The sequence below is a fragment of the Cricetulus griseus genome, chromosome 2, assembly GCF_003668045.3.
Source record: "Cricetulus griseus strain 17A/GY chromosome 2, alternate assembly CriGri-PICRH-1.0, whole genome shotgun sequence".
NCBI lineage: Eukaryota > Metazoa > Chordata > Mammalia > Rodentia > Cricetidae > Cricetulus > Cricetulus griseus.
This window is the reverse complement of record NC_048595.1, coordinates 234,888,805-234,915,373: the sequence shown is the minus strand read 5'-3', so window position 1 is coordinate 234,915,373 and position 26,569 is coordinate 234,888,805. Positions and strand designations below refer to the sequence as shown.

The 26,569-nt window shown below is 47.0% G+C and overlaps 1 protein-coding gene across 5 annotated transcripts in view; it reads right to left on the bottom strand.

The window, feature by feature from the left end:
* Ctdp1 (CTD phosphatase subunit 1) overlaps window positions 1-26,569 on the bottom strand; it is a 60,692-nt gene that overhangs the window by 11,334 nt on the left and 22,789 nt on the right. For 2 of the 5 annotated variants that reach the window (XM_027403676.2, XM_027403677.2), the window contains exons 9-12: window positions 25,545-25,686; window positions 24,047-24,256; window positions 12,378-12,540; window positions 253-440 (exon numbers count right to left, since the gene is read on the bottom strand). In XM_027403676.2, coding sequence (XP_027259477.1) covers window positions 253-440; window positions 12,378-12,540; window positions 24,047-24,256; window positions 25,545-25,686 — 703 coding nt within the window. Of the gene's footprint in view, window positions 1-252; window positions 441-12,377; window positions 12,541-17,670; window positions 17,821-19,969; window positions 20,130-24,046; window positions 24,257-25,544; window positions 25,687-26,569 lie in introns of those variants that run through there. The other 3 variants (XR_003482990.2, XM_027403679.2, XM_027403678.2) reach the window with 3 other exon arrangements.

Below are 26,569 nucleotides of genomic sequence, written 5' to 3'. Positions count from 1 at the left end.
AGAATGACCGGGGCGGTGTGACCAGTCAGACCTCTCAGTGTAGAGCTAAAGCCACACGTAGTCACAACTAGTTCCTATGAACGGTCTGACACTGTGACAGTGTCCCGAGGACACCAAAACAGGTCAAGTAGGGTTCTTGTCTCCCTTCTCACTGTTGTGCGGTGTGCAGCCCAGGACTGCCTGCGGTTTCACTTTCCCTGGATTCCCTCCCTCATGGGTCCCTCTACTGCCCAGGGCCCAGGCCATTCTCACCTGGGTCCACGCATGCCAGTGGCGCTCCTCTCGCCAGATGAGGACAAGCCTAGAGGTTGCTCTCTTCGGATCCCTGGGGTCCTGGGCTTCCTGGACTTTGGTGCTCTCTCCTGTTCATTTTCTTGGTATTCTGGCTTCTTCTTCTCACTGTCACTGTCGTCGCTGCCTTCTCCAAGGATGTCATCGACCTAACAAAAGGTGGAGAGTCAGTAGTCTTGCAAGTTAGTTTTCTGTAGGAGTCACATGATCCACACTCACCCAGGAAGGACCACGATAGCTTCACATCATCCCCACATAAGGGCATACTTAGTACCATTCTGCAGGGGGCTGGATGCTTGTTTAGTTCTGCTTTATACTCGAATGCTGGGGTCTGACACTAGGCTTCAATGACAGCAGAAGAGGGGTGATGTGTGTGTGTATGCGTGCGTGTGTGTGCGCGCGCGCGCGAGCGCGTTCGTGTGCATGTGTGCATGTGTGCATGTGTGTGTAGTCTGCACATACGAATCCTGAGGAAGAGTCGGCGGCTTTCATCTACAGGCTTAGTTTCACAGATTGTACTGATGGATTTTTTGTGAGCTGGACATTTACTTAACATGCTCTAGATCAGTGAGACCCAGAGCCTGAGCATGTACTTCCCACAGGGAGATGGCTCTTTAGATACTGGAGTCTTGAGTGCAGTTGTGCTGCAAAGCAACTGTTTAGCTGGCTTTCTCTTTCCCTCTATGTCAAGCTGGGAATATGACACGAGGCTGATGCTGGAAAAATGTGATGGGGAAAAGGAACAGGCCGACCAGACTACCTGGATTCTGGCTACTGAGACTTGAGGGTGGACAGAGGGAAGTGAGGTGTCAGGGGCAGATAATGGGGGAGGGGGGTTGAGGTGCACAGCAAATAGAACACAGGTTGCCATTAGGGGATCCTCACTTGGGTCCAACCAGAGTAGGGGCTGGTGTTATTGTTACTGCAAGCAGGAGCCAATGCTGTGCAGAGAAAGCAAAGGCAAAGACAGCACCTGGCTTTGGCACTCTGACACCAGAACTCAAGCTCTTAGCTCTCATCCTGTACTGTAGGGTTGAGCAGAACAGGGTAGAATGGGGCTGCATCACCTGCTCAAGACAGTGAGGGGTTTACTGAGTTGCAGCAATAATGTGGTTAAGTCCCGCCCACCACAGCCCTGATGGGCAGCTCTGTTGGGGGCTTCCGCCCACAGCATAGCTTTGCCAGGCCAAGGGGCAACCTGAGTGAGATACATGGCCACCAGTGTCTCTGTGTGGTTGACTGCATCTATACCCAATCAGAAAGCATTTCCATATCTGTGCTAGCATCCTTGTGTGGCAGACAGCTGACTTGTGCATGCATTAACTCTGCTGGCAGGCCAAAGACTTACAGAAACATCTTAAAAGCCAAAACAAAATGTGGGCATACAAGTCTGGCCTTGTTTCAATCAAGCTTCCATTTGGAAAGGACATGAATCTTCCAAAGGCTTTCTTTTACAAATGTGTCAACTGCCTTTTGAAAACTAGTTATCTGTAGTGAACTTAATTTAAAAGACAAAACAGTAAAGTTGTTTTAAATGTTAAGGGAAAACATAAAAACAAGTATGTGACATGGAAAAAAAATCAGCATATACTGAATTAAGAACTAAGATCCTCACAAAAGGCCATACTGTATTTCAAACACTCCTGTGTCTATCAACACACAGCATACAAGACAGTCTCCAGTCAATTTCGGGGACAAGCTTTCTGAGAATGTCTCATTACAGCTTTAGAGCCATTAGATAGGCAGACAGTGGCACTTGGACACAAGGGACAGAATACAGCAGCCAGCCCAGAAGTCCAGAGTCCTTCTCCTCGGTCATCAAAGTGCCATGCAACAAACTGTCAGACAGCCTCTTCCTCACCTGGCACAGAAGCCAGAGGGCGAATGCAGAACTTGCTCCATTCCCACTTCACCAAACAGGACCAGCACTGCCCCAAAAGTGCCACCATTCATGTGACTGATCAGAGAACACGAGCTCCAAGGAACAAGTTTCTTAACCTTAAACTTGTACCAACTTATTTGGAACCCAAATAAATGTACTTCTTTGTCCCAAAGAACCAACATTCTGATTAGTAGAGCTTTCTGAATGTACTTATAGTAGCTCTTTTTGGAAGTTTACTGATGATGTCACAAAGGACAGAGGGGAAGCCACACAGAATTTCGGGACCTCCAGGACACTGCTGACACATGCTGACTTCATGACCTGGGTCACCGTGTTGCTTCCTGAGACCACCCTGGCCTCTTCCTTAAAGTTAATGTCCGCCAGTCACAGTTCCTGACATATGTCAATGACCATGATTCAGCTTCATAAACAGCACCATCTCACAGTACCTTCTTTGTCTGTAGCTAGGCTTGTTTTCTGCTGTTGGACAAGGCCTTGTATTTCCCACACAGGATGCTTCTTGGATTCTTCAGTGCTGGGCCCTGAACATCAGCTTGGAGCCAAGCACTCAAGTAAGACAGGAGGTATCTGTACCTTACTCCACAGGCAAATGCAACAGAGCAGACTACCATTCCTAGGGTGGATTTTCCTACACAGGCTGTTCTGGCCATTTAGAAGAGAGTCCTACTGCGGCCCAGTGGCCTAGTGGTGATGCCAATGGCAGCCTAGGACCTCAGGACCTCAGTCCTATAACAGCAGGAAATCAACCTGCATCCACTAGGAGCTGGGAGGACTCTGGGCTGGTTGACTGACCCAGAATGGTGAGGCCCAGCAGGGATCCTACTCCCTGTGCTCAGTTCCTGACCCCAGGACCAGGACAGAGGCATAGATAGAGGTTGCTTTAAGTTCTGCATTGGTGTACTTGTTACGCAGCACAGAAAACTGATACAGTGGTGGAAGGTATTTTAAGAAGAATGATGTCAACTGAGAAGCTATTTTTATGAACAGAAAACACTTTGAAGGCCAAGGAGAAACTTTAATGACATGTGAAAAACCCCAAACTTGGAAAACAAACTTGAGGCATTCTGAAACTGCTCAAGAGGATTTAAAACTGTCACACAGATGCTGGCTGTAGGCAGCACATATGTTCTAAAAACCACTTATGCAAATTACTCTAAAACCCCCAAGAAAGTTTTTTACACCAGGGAGATGAAAACAAAAGATAACCACAAGCTCTTTCTCGAATATAGATTTTCACATGCAATTAACTTTAACTAAAACTCCAGTGACCAACACTTTTAGGAAATAAACAAAGGGCCAGAGAGACAGGATCATTCTTCCAAACACTTGACTAAAAATCAAAACAGAGCATAAACACCAGATAAGGAAGTTTCAGATCATTGTCAAAGAGCATTCTGTGTAGGATACATTGTTACCAAGTGCTCCATGACATCTCGTGACTAAACAGTTTACAAAAAGGATGTGTTCTTAGGCCTGGTTAACTAGGATGATTGTCTAAGATCCAGCCACAATTGACAAGTGGTAGGAATGACTGCTGTGATCTGAGAAACAAATCCCCAGATGTGTAAACAGTGCATACTCTCTTTTCAGTTCCCTGGACAGATTCTAATTCAGCATGAATTACTGTTATACAGTTGATCTTAGCCCAAACGGTAAGAGGTGATTAATTACTGTAATAAAGAAAATGGGAGCAGACAGACGAGCGATGAATTCAGTGGAACAACAAACCCACTCTAACAACAGTAGTTTTTAGGTTATGGTGCCAAATACTGAATCAGGAGACAATGCTTACACTGTGTGAGCAAATCTACCCACAAGCACTCATCACACCCTCTTAGCTTCCTGAGGTAGTAAGAGCAAGTCTTCAAGGACAGAGAGGTGGACTGAAGGTTAAGCAACCAAGGAGCCACTCTGCTCTGCTCTTCTCCACAGGCCATGCAGGTACTTGCAGGCTTCTTTTGACAACTGGCCTTCCTCAGCAGCAGTTCTCTAAGGCTGATCACAGAAGCAGGCAAGCAAGGAAATATGATGATGTGTCTGTCTGTCTCTAGTCATTATCACAATATAAAATGGTCTTCTCAGGTATTACTGCTCTTGTAGTTTTTTCTTATAAAAAAAGGTCAATATTTGTTAATCATCTGAGGATAAACAGAATGTCCACAATACTAATGGGGACTTACTTCCTAAAACAGAAAGATTAAAGACACAGAATTCTCTAGCACCGATTTTTTTTTTTCTTAAAACATTGCTCTGATAAGCCTTCAACTTGCACAAGTCAGTCAGTCTCCTGGTTTTCATGGCTGACCTAACACATTCTTTCCAAGACAGCATACAACAGACAGGCCACGAGACAGATGTGAGCTATCTCTGTTGCAGTCACAGGACACAATCACGGTGCAGTGCAAAGGAGGTCAGGACAAACACACAAAAGTTATGAAAACAAGCATTTAAATTTTGGCAAGTAACTGCAAAATTTCCTGGTATAGAGTCCTTGGGCCAATTCCCAGCCCTACTCTCCAGAGCCTACACACCAGGTGAAGAAGCAGAGGACCACGCAAGCCTACCTGGTGACTACCTGACAGAGCCCCACCCCAAGCCTCCTGCAGACACACCTTTTGTTGGGTCAGAGAGATGCAACAAAAGCATCAGATCCCAAGTCTGGACTTGGCACTGACACAGGATGGATTTAACCTGTCCACCCACGCCAAGAGGTTGCCATCTACCTCTCAGTTCACTCAGCCATCATTTCTTCTAGAACATTCCTGCTCTAGCCCACCCTTCTTCAGATTCAGACCATCAGCAGTCCTCCTAGGTACCCCACCACCATTCCTAGGTAATCTTCATGGTAAACCACTCCTGAGGTTGTCTGGAAAAGGTCCTGGGATACTTCCCTGTTACCCCTGTGCACTATGGTGTCACTGGTGGATTTTAGTGGCTCTGCTCAGCCACACTTCCTGCATGTGTCATTTCTGAAACTGGTTCTTCTGTATAGTTCATATTTCTTCAATAACTTTAGGATTGTTCGCCATTCACAGGCCTCTGCTTGACTGTTTCACTGTCACACTCCTGCTTTCCACTGTATAGCCCCGACTTAGCAGATGAAATCTGTGTTGCTTTCCATGGACAAGACTCCAAAGCGAATCTAAGAGGCCCTGCAATGCTATACAATACTGTTGAGGTAGACGCTGGGATGATCACTCCTATCCTTGGTCAGTTCTAATGGCCACTGGCTCACATCTGTGCTTTCAGATGATGCGGACACTGGTATGGGCTCATAATCCACCCACACAGGGGAGGGTTCCTTCCCATCATCTCCCTCAGAGACTTACCCTCAGCCCCCACTCTGCAGTGGGTCTGGTATGTAGTTTTTTGGGATCAGAGCTGCTCTTGACAAAGTGGCAAAAGTCATGGGCTCTCAAACCACAGGGGCCAGTTTTGATGAGAGCTCTGCCATTTCACTGGGGCCAGCAGATGCCTAATGGGCAAACAAAAACCTTGGTATCTTTGCCTTCACTTTGTAGTCAGTCTCTTTTATTACCTTCAAGTCTGGGTCAGACTCCTGCATAGCTCTGCACAGCTCACTTAAGGAGAGTCTGTATAAACCAGTGATCCCTTCTTTCAGGCCAACAGTCCTCAGATACATGTAAAGAGATTTGTAGGGACATCAAAACTGCCATTGTTCCACAACACAAATCCTTGCTGTGGCATGGGCAATGCAGTGATGGACTGCACTGGAACTCAACTTATCCACTTTGCCCTGAAAGCGCCACCCTGCCTTTCCTTTGGTTCAGTGCTCTAGGCATGGGGTACGCACAGTATGACCTGACACCTCCCAGTGCACACTTGAGTTTCCAAGCTGAACCCTTACTTGCTCCCCATCCTCACGCACTAGTGATGGGATCACACACAGTGAGTACCCTAAGAGAACCAGAGAACAGGACTTTTGAAAAGTGACAGCACAGTATAGCAGGTTAGCCCTAATGCTATGCAAAGGATCATGAAGCACTATTAGCAATGCCTTCTTACACAAGAGCATGTGGGCCTGAATCCATGCCGTGGCTCCAGGGGCCTTCCCAGCTCCAGAAGCAAACTCGCCTCATCTTAACACTTGCTGGGCAAAGGAAAGGTGCCTCTTTCACTCAGAAAGTAACAACTGCCAGACACAATTTGCCTACAGCAAAGGACATGTCTTATGAAATCCACACGTGAACATGGCACCCAGTAGGAGTGGGAAAAGCACTTACGTGTAGTAGCCGCAGCTCCGCACTGAGCACAGCTGTGGAACACCAGAGGGAGAAGGTGGTGACGGAACAACTGATCATGTCATGCCCACCATTGTCAGGCTCCCTGAGGTGCAGGGAGCCTGGATGGAAACTGTACAGAGCAGACTAGCTTGCAGGTTCTGAGGTGGTCTCTACCTTCAATTAGCTCACACCAAACAGACTTTGAGCTAACCAGGTAATATGAGCATGCTTCAGAGTTTCCATTTTCTTCAGTCACCTTTAGTTCATAAATGCATGAACCAAGCATAGGACCATAAGCTTATAGCTCATATGCATCCTAAACAAGTATATAAATGTTCAGCAGAAACAAAACCTCCGAGACCAGCAATATGGCTCAGTTGGTAAAGGTGTTTGTGGCCAAGTCTGACAAACTCAGTCTCGTCCCCTGGAGCCACATAGTAGGAGAGAACCAAGTCCAGCAAGTTCTCCTCTGATCTTCAACATACATGCTGTGGCATGTGTTTCCCCCCATAAGTAAAAATGTAGTAATAAAGCAAAACAATCTTCAAACTATAATCTTGGGGTGCACGTGGCTCGGCAGTAGAGGAACTGCCTAGCATGCATAAGGCTGAGCTGGATCCCCAGCCCTGCAACACGGAACTCAAACTTACGTACTGCAAGACAGTATACAATGGGATTAGGAATGGCTGACAGTGCAGTCACATGTGCACAAACCTGCAACTTCTTCAGGGAGGCCTGTCAGAGCTGCCGACCCTGCAGCATCTACCTGTGTCAATGCCGGTCTGCACTGTTGCTCACTCATACAACCACCCCATAGTATTCACCTCCTTCCACCCAACTGCATCGATGTCACATGCACAAGTGCCTGCCTTCCCTTTGCAGGAGTTCGGTGTATACAGCACAAGTGCCTGCCTTCCCTTTGTAGGAGTTCGGTGTATACAGCACAAGTGCCTGCCTTCCCTTTGCAGGAGTTCGGTGTATGTATACAGCACAAACACAGACACACACATCCTTACTAGGTCTGCTTACACTTTAGTTTTCTGAACAAAGTCAAAGGGCTGAAAGATTTGTTTAATAGAACTTCTGATATGGCTGTGTACTGCAGGGTGCCAGCCAGATGTGCTTGGGAGCCATGCTAAGGGTGATCCCTCAGCAGTACTAAAAGGGGCAGTGTGGGCGTGGGGCGGCAAGACGATGAGACGCCCCCCAAGACCACCACTCACAGTATGCTCGGGGATACACAGTGTCTGCAGAACTTCCTGTGTGGGGGGCCACAGCAGCTATCTGACTATACCAGGTATTTCAGGACCCCGTTACTAGAACCTGGAAGGCATAGAGGTGGAGAGAGAGAGCATGAGTGAAGCTAGCAGGAAGCCATTAAAACTTCTGCGAAGCAGGCCAGGAACAAGACAGTGACAAGGGTGGGAATCTTGTTCACCAGGTCAGGAAGAATAGACACGGTGGGGAGGAAGGGAAAGTACTGCTCGTTTCTGAGTCTTTTTCCCTAAGCAGGACCTCTCTCCACAGGCTCTGTGACCCTGCCACAAGGCAGGAAGCTTCAGACACTCTATACGGCTCTCTCAACCTTTTATCTTCCATGCCTCTAAGCCCAGCACAGTGTGCGGACAATGCTTACACATTGTCAGGTCCTGCTTGAAACTCAAGCTGTAGCCTGCCCCTTTGGCGGCTTCTCTGTGTTGACCCCCAGGAAACATGTTCCTGTTGTCCCTGCTTTTGAGACATGGAAGCTTCACCTCAGTAGTGCTGAGCTCTTGGATAATCACAGCATTTCTCCACTCCCAGGCACACAGATTCTTAGCAAAAATAGTCACAAATAGCCCCAACTGAGTTAAGACAAAAATTCTGGTTCCCCTCTGAACTATTTCTCCATTGTCTGCATTATTCTTAGCAATCTTATCTTCCAAGCTCCTACCAGAAAGGACCATTAAGCTCTCAGCACTCAAAAGCTTCTCTGGCCCCAAGTTCTGAAATCCTCCACAATCCTCCGACAAGAGTCCAAGGCACAAGAAAGCACAAACCCACTTCACTGTGGGTTTTCTGTTGTAGCTTCATTTCTGTTGCTATGGTAAAAACACCCCGACCAAAGCAACGTAAGGGAGAGAAAGGGCTTGTCTGGCTTACAATTCGGGTCATTCCATTATTAAGGAAGTCAAGGTGGCAGATGAAATAGCTAGTCACATCCCATCCAGTAAAGGCAGAGAAACAAGTACACACACCTCTGCTGCCTGCTTGCTTGCACTGTGCCCAGCTAGCTTTCTTCACTCTCACACAATTCAAGGGCCAGCCCATTAAATGGCACTGCCCACATTCAGGGTGGTCTTCCCAACTCAATTAACAGTCAGACAACCCTCCACAGGCATGCCCACAGGCCAACTGAGTGAGGTAATTCTTCACTAGGATTCACTTTCTGGGTGCTTCTGGGCTGTGTCAAGTTGACAGTTGCTGCCTGAAATACCGCAGCTCAGACTGGAGACTCAACTACAGCCAATTCTGCTGCTGTACCAAAAAAAATTGTCTGCTCATACACAAACTACTGTTGGCAGAAAACATATGAAATTAGTGTCTCTTTCATTTATATTGTGTAGAATGGTGATTTTAAACATGGTGTTTGAGGTGTTTACTTGAATTTCATTTATAAAAATCATCAAAAGAACTCTGGTTTGGGATTAGCACATAATTTCCCAAAAATTTTTGAAATGGCCCTAAGCATATTACTGCTTATATGATCATATATTTTATATGATGTGCGTGCGTGCGTGCGTGCGTGCGTGTGTGTGAGAGAGTGTGTGTGAGTGTAGATGGTATTCTAGTATGAAAAATGTTGAGGATGTTCCATACTTTGCAGTATCAAATATTTAATGAAGACACAATGCTGGGACCACAGCTCAGTGGGTAAAATGTTTGCTATGCAAGCACGAGGCCTGAAGATCTGAATGAAAGACCTACAACTTGACAAAAAGGCCAGGCCTCACCCTCCCTGGGGAGCAGAAAGGGGTTCGGATAGGGGGGTTGGTGGGGGCCAGGGGAGGAGGGAAGGGAGAGGGATCTGGGATTGATATGTAAAACAAGCTTGTTTCTAATTTAAAATTGGTCTAATTACAATCATAAAAATAAAATTAAAAAAAAAAGAGAGAGAAAAAAAAAAAACCCAAAACCCAAAAGGACAGGCATAACGGTACACATTTATAATCCAGCTCTGCAGGCAAAGAGGTGGACCCACTGGGCTGGCTAGCCAGTTAGCCTAGCCTAGTTGGTGAGAGACTCTGTCTCAAAACTAAGGTGGGGGCTGGAGAGATGGCTCAGAGGTTAAAAGCATTGACTTGCTCTTCCAGAGATCCTGAGTTCAATTCCCAGCAACCACATAGTGGCTCACAACCATCTATAATGAGATCTGGTGCCCTCTTCCGGCCTGCAGGCATACATGCAGGCAGAACATTGTATCCATAATAAATAAAATGTTAAAAAAAAATTGTCATTACACACATTAAAAAAACAAAAACAAAAACAAAAAAAACCACCAAGGTGGACAGTACCTTAGGGACAATGTCCAAGGTTGTCCTCTGGTCTCCACAGGCATGGCAACATATGTATTCATGAACACTCTTCAAATCAGCATATTCATCTTATTGGTATGCAAGTTTGCTTTCATGTTTAGTAAATGACAAGATTAGATGTACATCAAAGAATTGTTTTCAAATAAATTTCTTCATGATTTACTACAAGTAAATGTTTGATTTGTATACATATTTTATAAACTAGGTTAATTTCTCAGGTAAAAAAATCCTGCTTCAACTCACCCAAGGAAGCACCCCAGGAAGCTACAGAGAGGGATGTGAGTGTGGTTTCTGGCAGAAAGAGTTCAGTTCCCCAAGTTCCGAACCCCTGCTCCCCAGGCTTTGTTCTGGTCCTTGTGTCTATGGTTTCATTGGAGATAGGGTCTTTGTGCTAGGTAAGATGAGGCCACCTGGATCAGGGTGGTCCAAGAGCAGTAACCAGTGACTGCTGAGAGAGGGACAGACCATGACAAAGAGTTTTAAACTCTGCATCTATGTGGCAGGCATATCAACACTAAATGGATGCAGACATTTCAGGCAGATCCTAGGTGGCCAGAGCATGTGAGAATAGGCTGGTGCTTCCATCTTGTGCGACTTACCTGCCCTCTTTCTCCCCCATGAAGACTGGGAAAAGAGCCCAAGGCACTCAGAAGGCAAGAACATTTCCCTTATGCCTAAGTATGGAGAAGCCTGGCTGCTATATTTGTTGGAGGACAGGGATGTTTTCTCTTCTGGGCCCAGGACCCAGAATGAACAAAGCCCATGCAGGGTTCTGAGGGCTGTGAAGCCTCGTGTCTTCTTCCTCTCCTGTAAGCAAGTGCCCATGCACGTGAAGCCATAGCGCCAGCCACTCCTCCTTAGAAGCACACTTCCCAGGAACGCAGGCTGGGTGTTAGGCTGGCTTTTATTGCCCAAAGTTGCTGCTTCACATGATAATTTGAGGTCTTTTGACATCAAGTGAATAAAAACCAAAAGTATGGCCAAGCTGGACCACAAGGGAGGCCCATGACAGACCAGAAGGTAAATAGCAGCATGGCAGCCATACAGGGTGAAGAGTCAACCATGCTTGCAGGGAGCAGGCACTGTTCTAGATAAGAGTCAGCTGACTTTGAGGACAAGGAAGTAGTGGCTGAGAAAAACCTTTTCAGGCAATGAAATAGTTAATGTTCAAAGACACAGAAATGGTAAAGAGCTCAGAAGTAAGCTATCTTCTGAGAGAAAATCTTGAGTTGCCGATGGGAATGGACCCCAAAAATAAGTGTTTGCATTTCTTGCTTTTGCTAAAAAGCAATGAAAACCATGCTTTCTTGGTGGGCACTCTTTGCTGCATCATCAATGGAAACACAACATTCCTGTCCCCACAACACAGCATGCCAGGCAGACTGTGCTCAACTGCAGCTGCAGGAAAAGTGTAGAGGTGGCTTTGTCTCCTTGACCTGAGGCTCATCTCTTACAGTGGTACCCTAATAGCAGTCTTCGGAGCAATGACACTGCAGACTACATAACAAAATCCCTGGAGCAAAAGTTTCTGTAGAGTGCTAGCCTGAGAGCCCAGAGGAGGGTGTGTAAGGCCAATGGACACAGGAATCCCAGGGCTGAGCCAGGGTTTGTGTAAGGACATGAGTCTAGAATACAAACCATTGACACGGGAGTCAGTTTTGCTTTAGTTCCAAAGGATATGTACCCTGTATTTAAGCTGTAATTAAAACACATCTGTAGTCCCAGTGTTCAATTCTCAAAGTAGAGCATTTGAAAAAGCTAACTACTTATGTACCTAAAACTATTTAGTGGTATAAAAGTAACAGGAGCCGGGCGTTGGTGGCACACGCCTTTAATCCCAGCACTTGGGAGGCAGAGGCAGGCGGATCTCTGTGAGTTCGAGGCCAGCCTAGTCTCCAGAGGGAGTGCCAGGATACGCTCCAAAGCTACACAGAGAAACCCTGTCTTGAAAAACAAAAAAACAAAAACAAAAAGACAGGAAAAACTGGTGCTAATTTGTCTGAATTCATGTATTTAAAAATCCATATTCACCTGGATATGGATACAAACTAATTTAGGTTTTCTCATCTTGAATCCCATCAACTTTCTGCCTGGACTGTTCCTTAGCAGGGTACCCTGAAAAGCATTTGTGTTTCCTGTACCACCAAATGCCAGAAGCACCTCTTGTTATGACAGCATTTGCAATGTCTCAGACACTGTCACAGAGCTCTGGGAGTGTTGCCAAACACACAGAGTACATCATTTTGACAGGAAAACAGGTGCTGGTTCACAACACCTGTCCTGTCCTGCCCAGGACCCCAGTGACTCTGTACTGAGCTGGTGCACACCAGCCTCTAGGACCTGGGACCTGCATGACATTCTCACCTCTTTATCCATACTCTCTAAGTCCTCCTTACAGAGAGTATACAGCGGCATTGTCTCTGACATACTGGGTTGTCGCTTTCTTCTAGCAGGGCCAGGCTGCTCTCCATCTTGAGCTTCTGGCAGCTCTTCACCAAACATCTGCTGCTGCTGTGGCTGAACCGCTCTGAAAGGAATTTTACAGTCCTGTGTGAGGAAACCAGTTCACAGCACCTTCCCAGCTCGGAGCAGACGCCTGACTCTTGGACAAGGTGAGACACACGGAAGACACTTGGAGGTAAAGTAAGGTGTCCTCGCCACTGTACCCACTTGCTATCTCTGCATGTTTAGCGTACCCAGCATCTCTCCTGGGCCATGTCCTTGGCCTTGTGGAGGCTAACACTCACCTCCTTCACAGAGAATCCACCCTGTCCACAGGGCATCACCTGACCTGAGCACAAAACTTAAAGACAAATGGTTTGCTAGAAATCATCAGGAAATGTCATTTACCCTCAAAGTCACAAGAATCACAAGACAAAAGAAAACAAAAGTGACATTTACATTCTACTCAGAGCACAAACAGGAGGAGTGAATTAAGAGAGGGGCATCAACGGAGTGGAACTGATCTGCGTACAAAGGCTGGGGAAGAAACAGTAGGTTACCTGTGTTCAGCTTCACTGAGAACTACAGAACCAATCAGCCGCAAGGACCAAGTGACCCCCAACATGCCTACATAAAGCTGGGATTCTTACTGGCAAAAAAACTGCAGCTCTGTGCAAACAGCATCTGTATGCAATGTGTATCCAGGTGTTCCAAACCTCACTGAATATATTTTATGCATGTTTAAGCTTGTGTCAAAATTTAAGGCACACCAGGCACAGTGGTTCACATGCACATTCTAGGACTTGAAAGGCTGAGGCAAGAAAACTGTTAAGAGTCTGAGGCCAGCCTATGAGGCCAGCCTGTGCTAGAGAGTAAGACAGTTATCTCTATAACAGATCTTTCCCCAGGTAAAGGAGTGAGACATGTGGGACCCAGACAGATGGCACAGCTGATAAAGGTTCCTGTAGCCAGGCCTGGCCAATTGAATTGGACCCCTAGGACCCACAAGGACTCCTACAAGTTCTCTGACCTCCACAAAGAAGCCATAGCACATGCATTCCTACACAAACATATGCATGTGAGTATGCACATATACATAAAGATTAAAATGTAATAAACAAGAATAATGGGGTATTAACCCAAAGTCACAAATTAAAAAGCAACTATATTAGGCTAGCCACATGTCCAATAAGGGTAAAATATTTTCTACCTAGAAATCTAAAAGTGCAATCTCTGCTTTTCTGTAGTTAAGACTCCATGTTCAGATCCTTGGCAAAACCACAGTCAACCACCTCAGCAGAAAGTATGATCAGGATGGGTGTGGCCAAGGCCCAATGCTGCCTTTATGAGACAGATGAAGTGACTCTTAAAGCAATAAAACACCACTATTAGTGTTGATAAATACAATAAACACTCCTTCTGATGTTGTTTTCTTGTAAGTAATCAAAGAATTTGGGGATGAGGCAAGCAGACTTTCCCTGTTGTCCTGGCTGCCTCAAGCAGACAGCTGAACTATAATCTTTATGCAGCACTGGCCATTTTCAAACCTCCATGGACACTGTGGGAAAGCTACACAGCAACTGAAGCTGCTTGTCCCAAGGCTGTTTCAAACCCTCTGTACCAGAGTTTTTGCTATCATAAGCCAAGGTTTGGCAAACTCCAGAAGACCCTAAAACAGTTTCCACCTAGACTAAAGGGACACCACTTCCCCTGGTGGTCTTCCAGAGATCTGCCTTTGACTGGCACCAAAGGGCAATGCTGTGAGTACCGTGAAAACCCCACCCTCTGGCTGTCCGGGACAGGCTGACTGGCTCACTTGGTGAGCTAGATGGGCAGTGCTCTCCTGTGATGCCTATCCTAGTTCTGCAGCATTAGGCTTCTCTTTAATCTTCATTTGCCTTCTTTTAGTAGAGGGGGCTAAGTGGCAAGATGAAGACAGCAGCGGAGACAGCAGAGCCACAGTCATGCCGAAGGCAGAGTGGCAGTGACAGTTGAACAGTCGGCACATAGAGGTGCCAAAGTGGCAGGGCTGGTAGCTGAAGAGCTTAGAACATCCAGGACAAAAACAAGGGGTGACCCGAGGATGACAAACAGAGACTGAAGAACTAGAGAAAAGAAACCACGGACCTTGGTGCTAGAAGACAGAGTCTGCAGTCAAGGGCTAGGGAATCCTGGCATCTAGGCCTGTAGGGAAGTTCCAATGCCAACTGATGCCAGCATCTAAGGAATTCTAAATCTCCTAGACCTACAGGGGGCTGGGCACTTGGAGAGCCTTTATAAACATTTTGGAGAGCCAAGGGCCCAGACACCTGAGGCTTGGTGGAGAACTGTTAACAGCTATCCAAGCCTGAGTAACAAGCACTTGAAGAGACCATCTCCTTCCCTGCTGGCCATGCTTTCTATCCAGAGACTGCAGCAGGACCCCAGACACCTGATTGGCCACATTTATTGCAACCACTGTTTGCTTCCAATACCCACAGCTCCAAAGATAAGTAGGAAAAAGCTTGTGCAAGTTTTCCTTTAACTAAAATTAAGTGTACTATGCTTCTCTTTAAGGTTGTCTAACGTTCCAACCAAGTTTGAGGTGCAATTTCAAGAAAGACCTCTCTACTGAGTGTTGATCTTCAAAGGTCAACACTGCCAAGGCCACGCCCAGATCACAGCCATCCTGAGTCTGGCAGTGCCAGGAGAGCTCTGAAAGGGTGATAGGTTCCAGGTGCTTAAAAATGAGTAACACTTTCTTTGACCTATAAGACATTACATACAGACCCATTCAGAAGCTTCCAAGGGCTCCTTGGAGTGCCTGTGAGCTCCTGCTCTCCCCGGGATAACCCAGGGCAAGGCCAGTTACTCCAAGAAATAGCCCCCAAAGAGAATGTATGACAGTCAGCCTGTTTGTGCTACCTTAATGAAGATGGGAGGCAGGTAGGAAGCTTGGAGTCTAACGTCCATGCTGGGCACCAGAGGAGGCACAGGAGAGAGGAGACTTGGTATTATTTTCTAGTAACTCTGCCACTGTCCTTTACCTCAATACCATTTGTCAGGTAAGACAGAGAATGAACCAGACCCAGATCTTTAATGCGAAGGGAAAGTGACTAGGCTTCAATCTGAATTACTTTTTGTGCAGGGACCAGGAAGACCTCCAACTGATGTAAAGGACAATTAACAGAGGGCTGTCAACTCCAAGGTGACCTTTTAGCTTTCAAAGATTTTAAAGCATCAACAACTTTAACCATCAATTACAAATATATCTGAAAGAGATGAAAAAAGAAGAAACCCTTGGCAAAAAATAGAAGGTGAGAAGGAGAAGGGGAAGTCTAGGAGATGAAAAGCATAATGAAAAGACACACACAGGACGGGCTTGGCAGCAAGCTGAAGAAGGGGGAAGTGTCACAGAATCAATATGTCTGGACAGAGAGGAAACACAGTGGAAAGGAAAGATGAATGCAGAGGGAAGCAAAGGTTCTGACCCCCTGACAGGCAGAGATGAACCCAAACAGCAATGGCTGGAGCCATCCCTAACCCAGGCAGGCATAAGACATAACCTTCTGATCTAAGAGGCTGAGTGAACCCTAAACTGCACAGACTCTCAAAACCCACAGCAACCCACACAGGGGGCAATTCAAGTTAAATAAATAAACAGGTGTCCTGGAAGCGGTGAGGAAAGATGCCTTACCTATTCCTATAGGGAGAAAGAAAGGCAACAGTAGGGCCTGCCTAGCAAATTCAGAGACCAGGAAGGGCCAGATGCTTCCAGGAGATTGAAACAGAACTATTAGCCTAGATCCTTATACTGGAATACAACTCTCAGGAATGGAGCTAAGTCATGACTACTTGAGGCAAAGGGAACAGAGAGCCCACCATGGATCTCTCTCATGCAGAGGCATGGAGTCTGAAGCATACGCAGGACGGAGCAGGTGAGGGCACTACAGAAGACCCTGCTCTGAAGCAGTCTTCTGGACTGCATCCAACTGCTAGAACAAATTATAAGACAGCAAGCAGGAGAAAGATGATAGAGAACAGAAACCATGGAGCTGAACAGAAGGACACTACCACAAGTCAATAAATAATTGCTGCTTGTTTCATTTTTGAGACAGAGTATCAGGCTGTCTAGCTGACCTTAGCGTATTTTTGAACCTCTGATCCTCTTGCCTATCTATCTGCCTCCCAAGTGCAAACAAGTGGTTTTTACAAAGAGGTCTCCCGACTGATGTGCAAAAAAGACAAGGTTCCTGGAATCAGAGCAAAGAGGGCTGGCTACCCCAGGGTCAGTCCGTATCATTGAAACACACGGACAATAAAAGGTGTGGCACCAGATCTCCACAGGCTCAACGGAGGGAGGGAAAAGGAGGGAGCACTGCTGACCCATCTTGTGAAGCAAATCATCACACGGGCATGTGAAAATGCAGAGGAGTAAATATGTCACAGACTCATGGTTGGTGTGCCTGCCAACATATACAAACCCATAAGCATAGTCCATTCTAAGAGTCTGAAGATATTTTGTTTTATTTCAAATCAATGAGTGGGCCAGGGAGATGCTCTGGATGAAGGTACTTGCTGCCAAGCTTGCTGACCTGAGCTTTGAGTTTGACCCTCAGGACCTCTATGGTCCTCTAAGTTGTCTTGTGGCCTCCACACTTGCTCTGTGGCATGTCCCACAAGCCCAAACAGCTTCCCTCTAAGAAACAAGTGCATAAATGTGACACAGAAAAAGCAAAGAAAGCTAACTACCCATGTCAAAGCACGTCAAGAAGAAAACTACAGGCTTATGTCAGCCACTACCCTGACGGGAAGTTCCTACCAGAGGGAGGAAGAAGGGACCCTCCCCAGTGTGACAAGGAGGATGCACCCAACCCCACAGCTCTCAACAACCCAGCAACAAGACAGTACTCCACTCAAGACTGAAAGAAAGGTGCTACATCCTCAGGGCAATGGGACAGACAGAACTAGGAAATAGAGCCACAGAAACATACTTGCAAGGACATTTTCAACAAAAAAGTCTGAGGCAAGAAAGCCTCACAGCTTAGTGAGGCATGGAGATGCACCCCCGTGATTCCTGCAGTAGAGAAGCTAAGGCAGGAGGAAAAGTGAGACTGTCCCAAATGCTAACCCATCAATCCCCCCATAACCTCATGGGGTAGGAGGGGGTTGAAAAGACCTCTTACAACTTCTATAAAAAGTAACGTAGTAAAGTGATTGTCATGCAAACGAATACCTGAGTTGGGGTCCTCAGAACCCCGGTAAAAGCCTGGCATGGCTGGCCACACATGTTCCTTTAATCCCAGTGCTGGAGACGCAAACAGGCAGATCTCAGGAATTCATTGGTCAGCTGAGCTCATGTCTAGTGAGAGATTCTTGTCTTAAACTGTAAGGTTAAGAGCAAATGAAGATACCATGGGACACTGACCTCTGGCCTCCACATACGTGCGTGCGTGTGTGCGTGCGTGTGTGCGTGCATGTGTGTGTGTGTGTGTGTGTGTGTGTGTGTGTGTGTGTACACGTGCGCATGCGCACTCGCACACACAAGCCACACCTCCTCATACCACCCTCCTTCCAAAAAAAAAAAAAAAAAAAAAAAAAACCAAACCTGATTGAAAACAGATTATTTTAGTATATGCAAATGATTAGAAATAAAACACCAGAGAAATCTGAAGGTTGGCCTATCAGTAATAAACTCAACAATGAAAACACAATTAATAAAAAGAAAAGCTGACAAGTAGAACTTCAAAAATTCACAAAGCAAAAACTCTTATTCTATCAAAGGCCCAGTTCAAAGGTGCAAAGACAAACTACAGTGGACTGAGAAAATGCTCATTTAAGTAAAAACATACAAAGGCTTACGTTAACAGTAATAATCAAACAATTCAATTAGAGAATGTACAAAGACACAGTCATTCCACCAAAGAGCAAGCATATTCAATGGATGCTCCTAGCTCAGTGTCCCCCAGAGAGCCATGTTTGGCTTCTCCCTGGGCTCTGGCTTCCAGATGGGACCCCTGTCATCTTGGCAAGTTCAGTCAGGCCGAGGGGTCCACCTCTTCACATGGTCAGTGGGGACCTGTACCTGACCCTGCTTCAGACACCCTGAGGTAGAGGGATGCCAGATGGACATCACCTACCAACTAGACACAGCCTGCTCTCAAGCCACACGTTTACTGTGCTTGAGTGTCATTAAGGAGTGCCTGTAGATGTTCCTGACGTCACTCAGTAACAAGTCTGGGAGACTCCACCCTACTCTTAGCTACCAAGTACCAAGCAAAACTTACAACTTCACAGCTTGGGTGACAATGATCCTCAAAGATAGCGCTTGGTGCTGTTGCCAAGCGCCCTGTCACAATGGGTCTACATAGAGTTCCGGGTCCTGGTTGAGGTTAACTGCCACTTTCATAGAGCTAACAAGGTTAATTCTCATAAGTTTAGCAGGCACAGGAGCCCTGTGACAGACCGAGTAGGAGCTACACAGGCTGTAGGATGGGTAGACACTGGTCCATTTCACTATGCTGGATGGGGCCAAGGACTCTCTACAGTCACGGATGTGGCCTGGCTACCAGGGCTACTGTGGATGTCTGGAATTGTGGTGGATATGACTATAAAAGAAAGTCACCAGGTGCCAACCACCATCGTGGAGAACTGAACCAGAGCACCCTTACTTGTTCAGTGGCTCAGCATATGAGACTCAGCAGAAAGGAAGCAAAGTCCAACAAGGATGGGAGGATTCTCTAGTTAAATTAAAAGGCAGTAACACCCATGGTGCTGGTAGGAAAACATGCTAGACTTCCTCACTCAGCAGAGGAGGAGTCTGGCAGAGTGGGTCTGATCAAAGTGGGGGTCAAATCCCTCAGCTACATTCCTTAGTGGACACAAACACCCACAAGGAGAGCATTTGGATGCTCCTGCTCCACCGACATCCAGTGCTGTGTGCAGCCAGGAAGAGAAAGGGGCAGGGATTCCATGTTTCCTTATGTAAACTGGTCAGTTCATTGGCTTTTGAAGTCAGGGCCATGAATAAGTAAGTAGTTCTGACTCCTGTTGCCCTCGCAGTGAGGAGAGCGAGAGTAAGGTACTTGGCAGGTTACCTGGGAGCCTGCAAAGTGAACTGGGCTGAGATGACGTGTCAGTGTGACAATACAAAACCACTTTCCATTATAAAGTTTCTATAACCAATACAATCGATAACTCATTACTATCCTCTAATGTACCAAGATAGGTTGGCACCTGGATGCACAAGACACTTCCAGGTTCTAAAGACAAAAACATCAGCACAAGTCACCTCCCCAGCATGCACTGCCAGAGACCGGCTCCTGCAGCTGCATGAGGTGGCTTCACATTTAGAAACCTGCTTTCTCTGCTGCTGAAATAAAAGCTTTATTGAGGCTCAGCCTACCACACTTAATTAGTTTTCAGACAACACTTCATTGCTTTCACTTGTCTTGGATATCCCTTGTCTACTGATATACACTTCAAACAAAGTCAAGTAATTAAAGGAACAATATTGTGCCTAACACTGTACTCACCTTAGACAAGGGGCCTTTGCTTTTTAGTTAAGGGAAAAGAAATGAGAAGTTGAGTTGTTTTCCACAGTGGGGAAAGCAGACTGCACAGGTGTTGCGCAGGTGCACACCAGCACATACTGACTTTGCGGCTGCTTTAAATTCTGGAAGCACTGCTGTCCAACTGCAATTTAGAAACTGAATTTCAGAAATAGCCTTCAATCACAGCTCCTCCTTGCCCCTTATCAGGTTATAATAATACTGCAGAACAGACAGCAACAGAGATGAGGACCCCTTGACCACTGAGACTTTGTGCTCAAAGGGGAAATCTTAGGGTGTTCCCGGTTCCTGACACAAAAGTCAAAACCTTGGAGTGTCCATCAAGGTGTGAGATGGCTTCACAACAGGGCTGGTTCTTCCAGTATCATTGGTCCCTAGAAAGACTGACACCTAGAACTTCAAACCCCAATCCCAACCTCTAACCTCCAGAGAGCCAATCACTCAGGAGCAGTGATTAAGTTACTATACTCATGTAAAGTGTCCTACACAAAACCTCCAGAGGGTGGGACCATGTGCATGTCCCCACTGCATCGGGACTGAGCTCCTGTACCCAGTCTCCACTACCCCAGGAAAGGCCCACACATTCCCCAAACCCTGCCTGACTTCTCCATCTTTTCTCTGCTTTTCCACACCCATCTGCCTCTCTGGGCTGACCATGGCACACTCACAACTCTAGAATAAAAAGGTATCTGCAGTCACCAGGCTCCCTCTGGGCCTCTACTCTCAGCTTTGTTTCTCAAATCCTGGATGCTGTGGTGGTTTCAGCACCCCCACTGTAGTGCAGCACCCATAGATAATAATAACACCAGTGTGGACACAAGCCATAGCCCAGCCGGTCATTGGGGCTGCTCCCAACACCAGCTATTATTGTTTTGTGGGACAGCTTTATGATTATTTTCAGCAAGAAAGAAATTGGCGTTCCCTCAGCTAATGCTTTTATTTCTAGGGCACAGCTCCCAAAGCAGAACCTGGGTCAAAGGGTATGAACTCTCAGGAAACACTGCCAGAGCCCAGCCAAATGCTGAGCCCACTTAAACATCCTCACTGAAACACAAGCACACTTCATGTCTGAATGAACAGGCAGCACATGAGTGAAACCTTTGGACTTAGTGTGGAGGCTATTGTTCATCACACCCCCCCAATTCCCACAAGCTGAATGCTTAATCTCTCTCCATTGCCAGTGTCTCCTCTTGGCAATGTACTGACCACCTACCTGGGCTCCAGGTACCCAGCTCAGTCCTGAGGCCATACTTGCCCTGACTTCCAACTGGGTGCATCTGTGTCCCACACAAAGGACCTGCACACACTTATAGCCAACAAGTTCCATGTTACCTCACCTGGTTTTAAGCTTTTTGGTATCATGTGGTTTAACTTTCTGTTACAACACACTCTCTGTGTCGGGGCCCAAAATATCAATTATGGTATTTCAGATACAGGCCTCAAACTCTATCCCAGGAGCTCGAATCTCACATTGTCTTTTAGATGGCGACACTGGATGGCTTGGCCTCAGTGGAGAATATCTCCTAGTTTGCATAACAACAGACCTAGGTCCTGGGTGGGCCCACACCTATTCTGAGGGCTTCTATACATGCCTAGGGGACTGGTGAGAGGTTGGTGATGACGTGCAGTTTCAGGAGTGCCTCGAGGATTAACGGAAATATTTGGTATCAGCTTTATACATGCTAACAGTTGTCTTCTGATATCACCCCCACTGTCGGAAAGCTATTTAAGAGGATGCTTGAATAAACTCCAGCATGGACTAAAAGCCCTCCTGAGATGACGAGATGTGTCTGTCTGGTCCTTAATGCAATGGGGTAGCTAGGAGTTTCCCGATCCACACTCTCCCACTCAGGGATGGTGGACCTAGGGCTGTTTGGCTGGCTTCGACTGCAGCCCCAAAGATATCAGTCCGGAATAGATGGCCTCTGTAGCGTGGGACTGATATAGGCTGGACCCTGGCATCTCTGCTATGGAGCTCTGCTAGAAGATTCTTTAGAACACTGCCACTCCACCAACTGATCACAGTTCTGAGTGCCTGTGCCCTCCTCCACTGTCATGTGTCACAGAAGCAGAAAGCAGTGGGATGGCAGGTATGGGTGGTGAACAGAGCTGTCACTGTGCCCATCTGAGGTGACTACTTTTACACTTTTTTGTGGTATGTGTATGGTAATGTGCATGTGTGTAGGCCACAGGCTGTCATCATGTGTCTTCTCAATCACCCTCCACTTTATATGCATGAGACATGGCCTCTAACTGACGCACACCACTGTGGCCAGCATTTATGTGGGTTCTAGGAGTACAGCATGGCTCCCCCCCCTCCCGCCAGCTGTGGCCTTGCCCATTCATCCTCTTTACTTTTAGCTAAGACCTCAAAAATGAGGACAGCCTCAGCATTTTTAAAGGACATATTGACAAAAGAGTAAGTATTTCACCTTAGGACAGAAAAAGGAAGACTTCTCATACTGTAACACAAACAATTTATCATGTGTGTGACTGTAACCTCAAACCTGCTAGGTTCTGCATAGCAGCCAAGCTTTGCTGTGGCTACGGCAGGAGGTGCCGAAACTTCTGTTGTCCCTGTGCTCTGGGACCAGGTGACACTTCAGAGTGTGGAGAACTTGCCAAATGGTATTAATCACAACAGACTCTAAAAGGAGGCTCAGACTGAGCTGTGAAAATTCAAGAAAATGATGTATAGCAGATAGTGACTGAATGGCTGAGCCATAGGTGCCTGCTCCAGAGGAAAATCCCTAGTCCTCCATACCACTCAGTGAGGTCATGCACAGGCAGGGAAGCTGGGCAGGATGGCACTTGTAATGGTAACTCTTTCCACCAGAGGCCTGAGTTCCACTGCCATGTTAGGGCCCCCAAATAACACAGAAATTAATATTACTTACAATGCTGCTGGCCAATGACTAGGATTTCTTATTGCTAACTCTGTCTTAAGTATCAACCATAACCATTAGTTTATATATTTTATAAAGACTTATTGAGGACGCCAGCAGTATGCATCCTCTTTTCCCGGGATCTCATGGCGACGTCTCTCTACCAATTTCCCAGAATTCCCCTTCTCTCCTAGTCCCGCCTAACTTACTCCCTATTGGCCAACAGTGCTTTATTTATCAACCAATAAGACAAACATATACACAGAAGGACCTCCCCCATCAGGCACTAACCAAAGCATCTCCTGTAAGCACCTAGGGGGTGCTTGACAAACCTTCACAAGACAAACCAACCCTACACCTCCTCTCACAGGAAGAGCTCAATAGACAAAAGGGACTGAGAGGACACTCTGAGAGTGAGCCTATATCCACAGGAGGTTAGGCTGCCTCCACAAGGCTCCTGCCACCCCCTAGCGTGCCAGGACAGCTCACCAGGTATGTCTAGCACACACCTCACCAAGGTATGCATACAGGTCTACTCTTCTGGGTGTCAGGGCTAACTGCAGCACATTTTGGTAAAACAGTTGCTATGCTGTACTACAGTAATACTATTTGTGACCTTGAACTCAATGACCCCACTTTGGTGACGTGATGGTGCAGACGAGAAGCAGCAGCAGCAAGTGGATACACTCCAGCATGTGAATGACTAACACTTTTAGTCTTGAATTGCAAAGCAGAAGGCACACTGAGGAAGCAGAGAGTGCCGCTTCACATCAGTCCTGAACAAACATTTTGGTTTCTCTGTTCGTGCCAATCCTGCCTCCAACTGCCCGTGTGTCACTGAGGCACCCTGCAGAAACACGTGACTCATATAGGACACCGCAGAACTGAAGCAAGGGTTCCTCTACTTTTAGTTTTATAACCCAAGATGAGGCGGAAGAAACCCAAGAGTCCAGTACACGCTGGGAGGCACTCTCTGCACTGGAGATCACCATTGTCAGGGAGGCGGGCAGCCCAACACAGACTCAGGACTGGACAGAGCCTCAAATATCACCTGTGTACACTGTGGTCCAACATAACCATCTTAGTAGGTTTAGAAAACTAAACACTTTAGATGCCTATTTTCTCAGCCAAAGACGCTTACATATGCCACAAGTACCTGAAGGAGGAAGGCTCCCCATGAATAAGTGGAGCGCTGGAGGGAGCTGGTGCAGGACCCTGGGTGCCCATCCGGATGAGCTTGCCTGTGTTGGAATCATAGATTCGAACCTCGGGGCCAGGATGGGCCTTGGAATGGATGGGTGTTGGGTGGAACAAGGCTGCTGGGAGCACATTCTGTCTGTCTGGAAAGGCTGCAGGGCTGTTACCTCTGTGGGATGAGAGCAAAGGCCATGAACTGTATTATCAACAAGATGAAAGAGAGGCACAATAACATGAAGGGTGTGGATACAGGGATGTGGCAATGTGTGGCAACTACTGGCTAGGCTCCAGATGAAAAGCTTCTTCAATTCTTGGCTGAACGCTTAACATGGAAGATTTGTAACTCAGACTCTAGAGCACAACGATGCTGCTCACCTGACAGCATCACCAAGCCTGCCAAGCAGCAGGACGTCAGCGCTCTCCACTTCACACTTTGCTATCTGCTTGAGCTGACAATGACCAGAGCTACTCTCAACAGAAACTGACTGCCACTTGCCCAACAACCAAATTTCTCATCACAGATACACAAAAGATGGCAAGTTCCTTTTCCATATACCTCCTCTTTGGAGTAATTCTGCAGACCTTCTCCATGGCCCTCATCCCACCACTCTTCCTTTGGTTCCTTTCTATAATTTATAATATATCAACCCTGAAGAAATGTATGCAAACTAGGATGTACTAATGAATCCCACATTGAATTGTACCAAGAGAAAACCCAGATCTGATGCTTCCCTGGATGTTAACGGTTGCTCATCTTTGAGTTCACAGAGGAGTTGCAAGATCAAGGCCAGGGTGGACAGAACAGGCTCCTCTTGGGAGCACTGCAGCCTTGGGAGTTGGGTGGCATTTGTAAGGGTTAGTAATGACTACCTTGAAAGGTCTACAGCAATTGTTTCTAGTCAGGCCTGTGAATGATTATTCTGATTAAGCTAACTGAGGAGAGGAAACTCACCCCCAAAGTATGTGGGGTGCCATCCCCAAGTCTCTGGGCTTGGGTCCTCACTGCCCAGAAAGGAGAAAGCCAGCTGAGCACCAACACTTATCATTCTTTCATCCTAAATGGTGAACCAGCATGTCAAGCTGCCTCAAGCTCCTGAGAGCAGATCCTACCATGACAGATAAGACTCCCTCCTCCTTTAAACTGTTTCAGGGTACTGTGTCAAGGCATCAGGACAAGTAACTAATGTCATGAACCTTGGATGGACACTCTGCAGCAACAAGGCTCTCCACACTGTATCCAGTCAGAACTCAAGTTTTCCACCTGAAAACACTGCTGGATATGAAGTAGAACTGAGTCTGCAGAAACTCCTGGCCAGCTTGGGAAGATCACGGTGGGTGGGGGCGGAGGTGGGGGGATGAGGTGGGGGGGAGGGCACACCTAGATGCCTGCTTGAGGCTAGGTACCTCAGGGAAGAATGGCAGTGTGGAATAGGACAATGTGGAGGTAGCAAGCCTACCTGTGTGCCCGGGCATCATCGTCTATGAGCGGGAAGAGCTGCTCCTCAACCTTGTCCCAGCGTTCCAGGCAGCTCCACAGCCAGTCAGGGCTGACCACATGTAGGTGCCTACACTCCTGTGCCTGGCGCACCTTCTCTGTGCCTAGAGAGACAACATGTCAGACTGCCTGCCCTGGTGTACCAGAGTGGGGGTTATATATTCCCTAGGATGGAGCTGCATACCAGGCTTACAGACAAGCATCCTCCTCACCACTGGGGTTAGAACCTCTGCCAACAGGCTTTTCTGTTTTTGTTTTTCAAGACAGGGTTTCTCTGTGGCTTTCGAGGCTGTCCTGAAACTAGCTCTTGTAGAACAGGCTGGTTTCAAACTCAGAGATCCACTTGCCTCTGCCTCCCGAGTGCACCACCAATGCCTGGCTGCCAACAGGAATTCTGTACCGGATTTACTTCACTTTCTTTCTTTCTTTATTTTTTTTTTTTTTTGTTTGTTTTCCGAGACAGGGTTTCTCTGTGTAGCTTTGGAGCCTATCCTGGCACTCTCTCGGGAGACCAGGCTGGCCTCGAACTCACAGAGATCCGCCCTGCCTCTGCCTCCCAAAGTGCTGGGATTAAAGGCGTGCGCCACTAACGCCCGGCCCTAATTTACTTTCTAATCCTGGAGCTATCCCCACATACAGCCTGAGGACCTGCCCTCCAGGCTTGTCTATGACCTGGGCTCTGGCACCACCCATGGCAAGAGATCTATCAGGAGGCCCTGTCAATTTTCCCTACAATAAGGGATCCTATCAGTTTTCAACTCCAGACCTCCTTAACCAGTCTTGCCTGACCCTGTCCCGCCCCTGCCTCCCCCCACCTCTTTTTGTCCTTCCTGCATGTATCAAGGGTCCCCTGGAGGACTCCTGATCACCCACTGAGTGACTCTGTGACTCCTCACTCTATCTCCAGCCGATCCTGCCTTATCCTAGTGTATGATAGCTATTCTGTACACAGCTCAGTGACCCTATGCTGTAAGATGGCCAACTGAG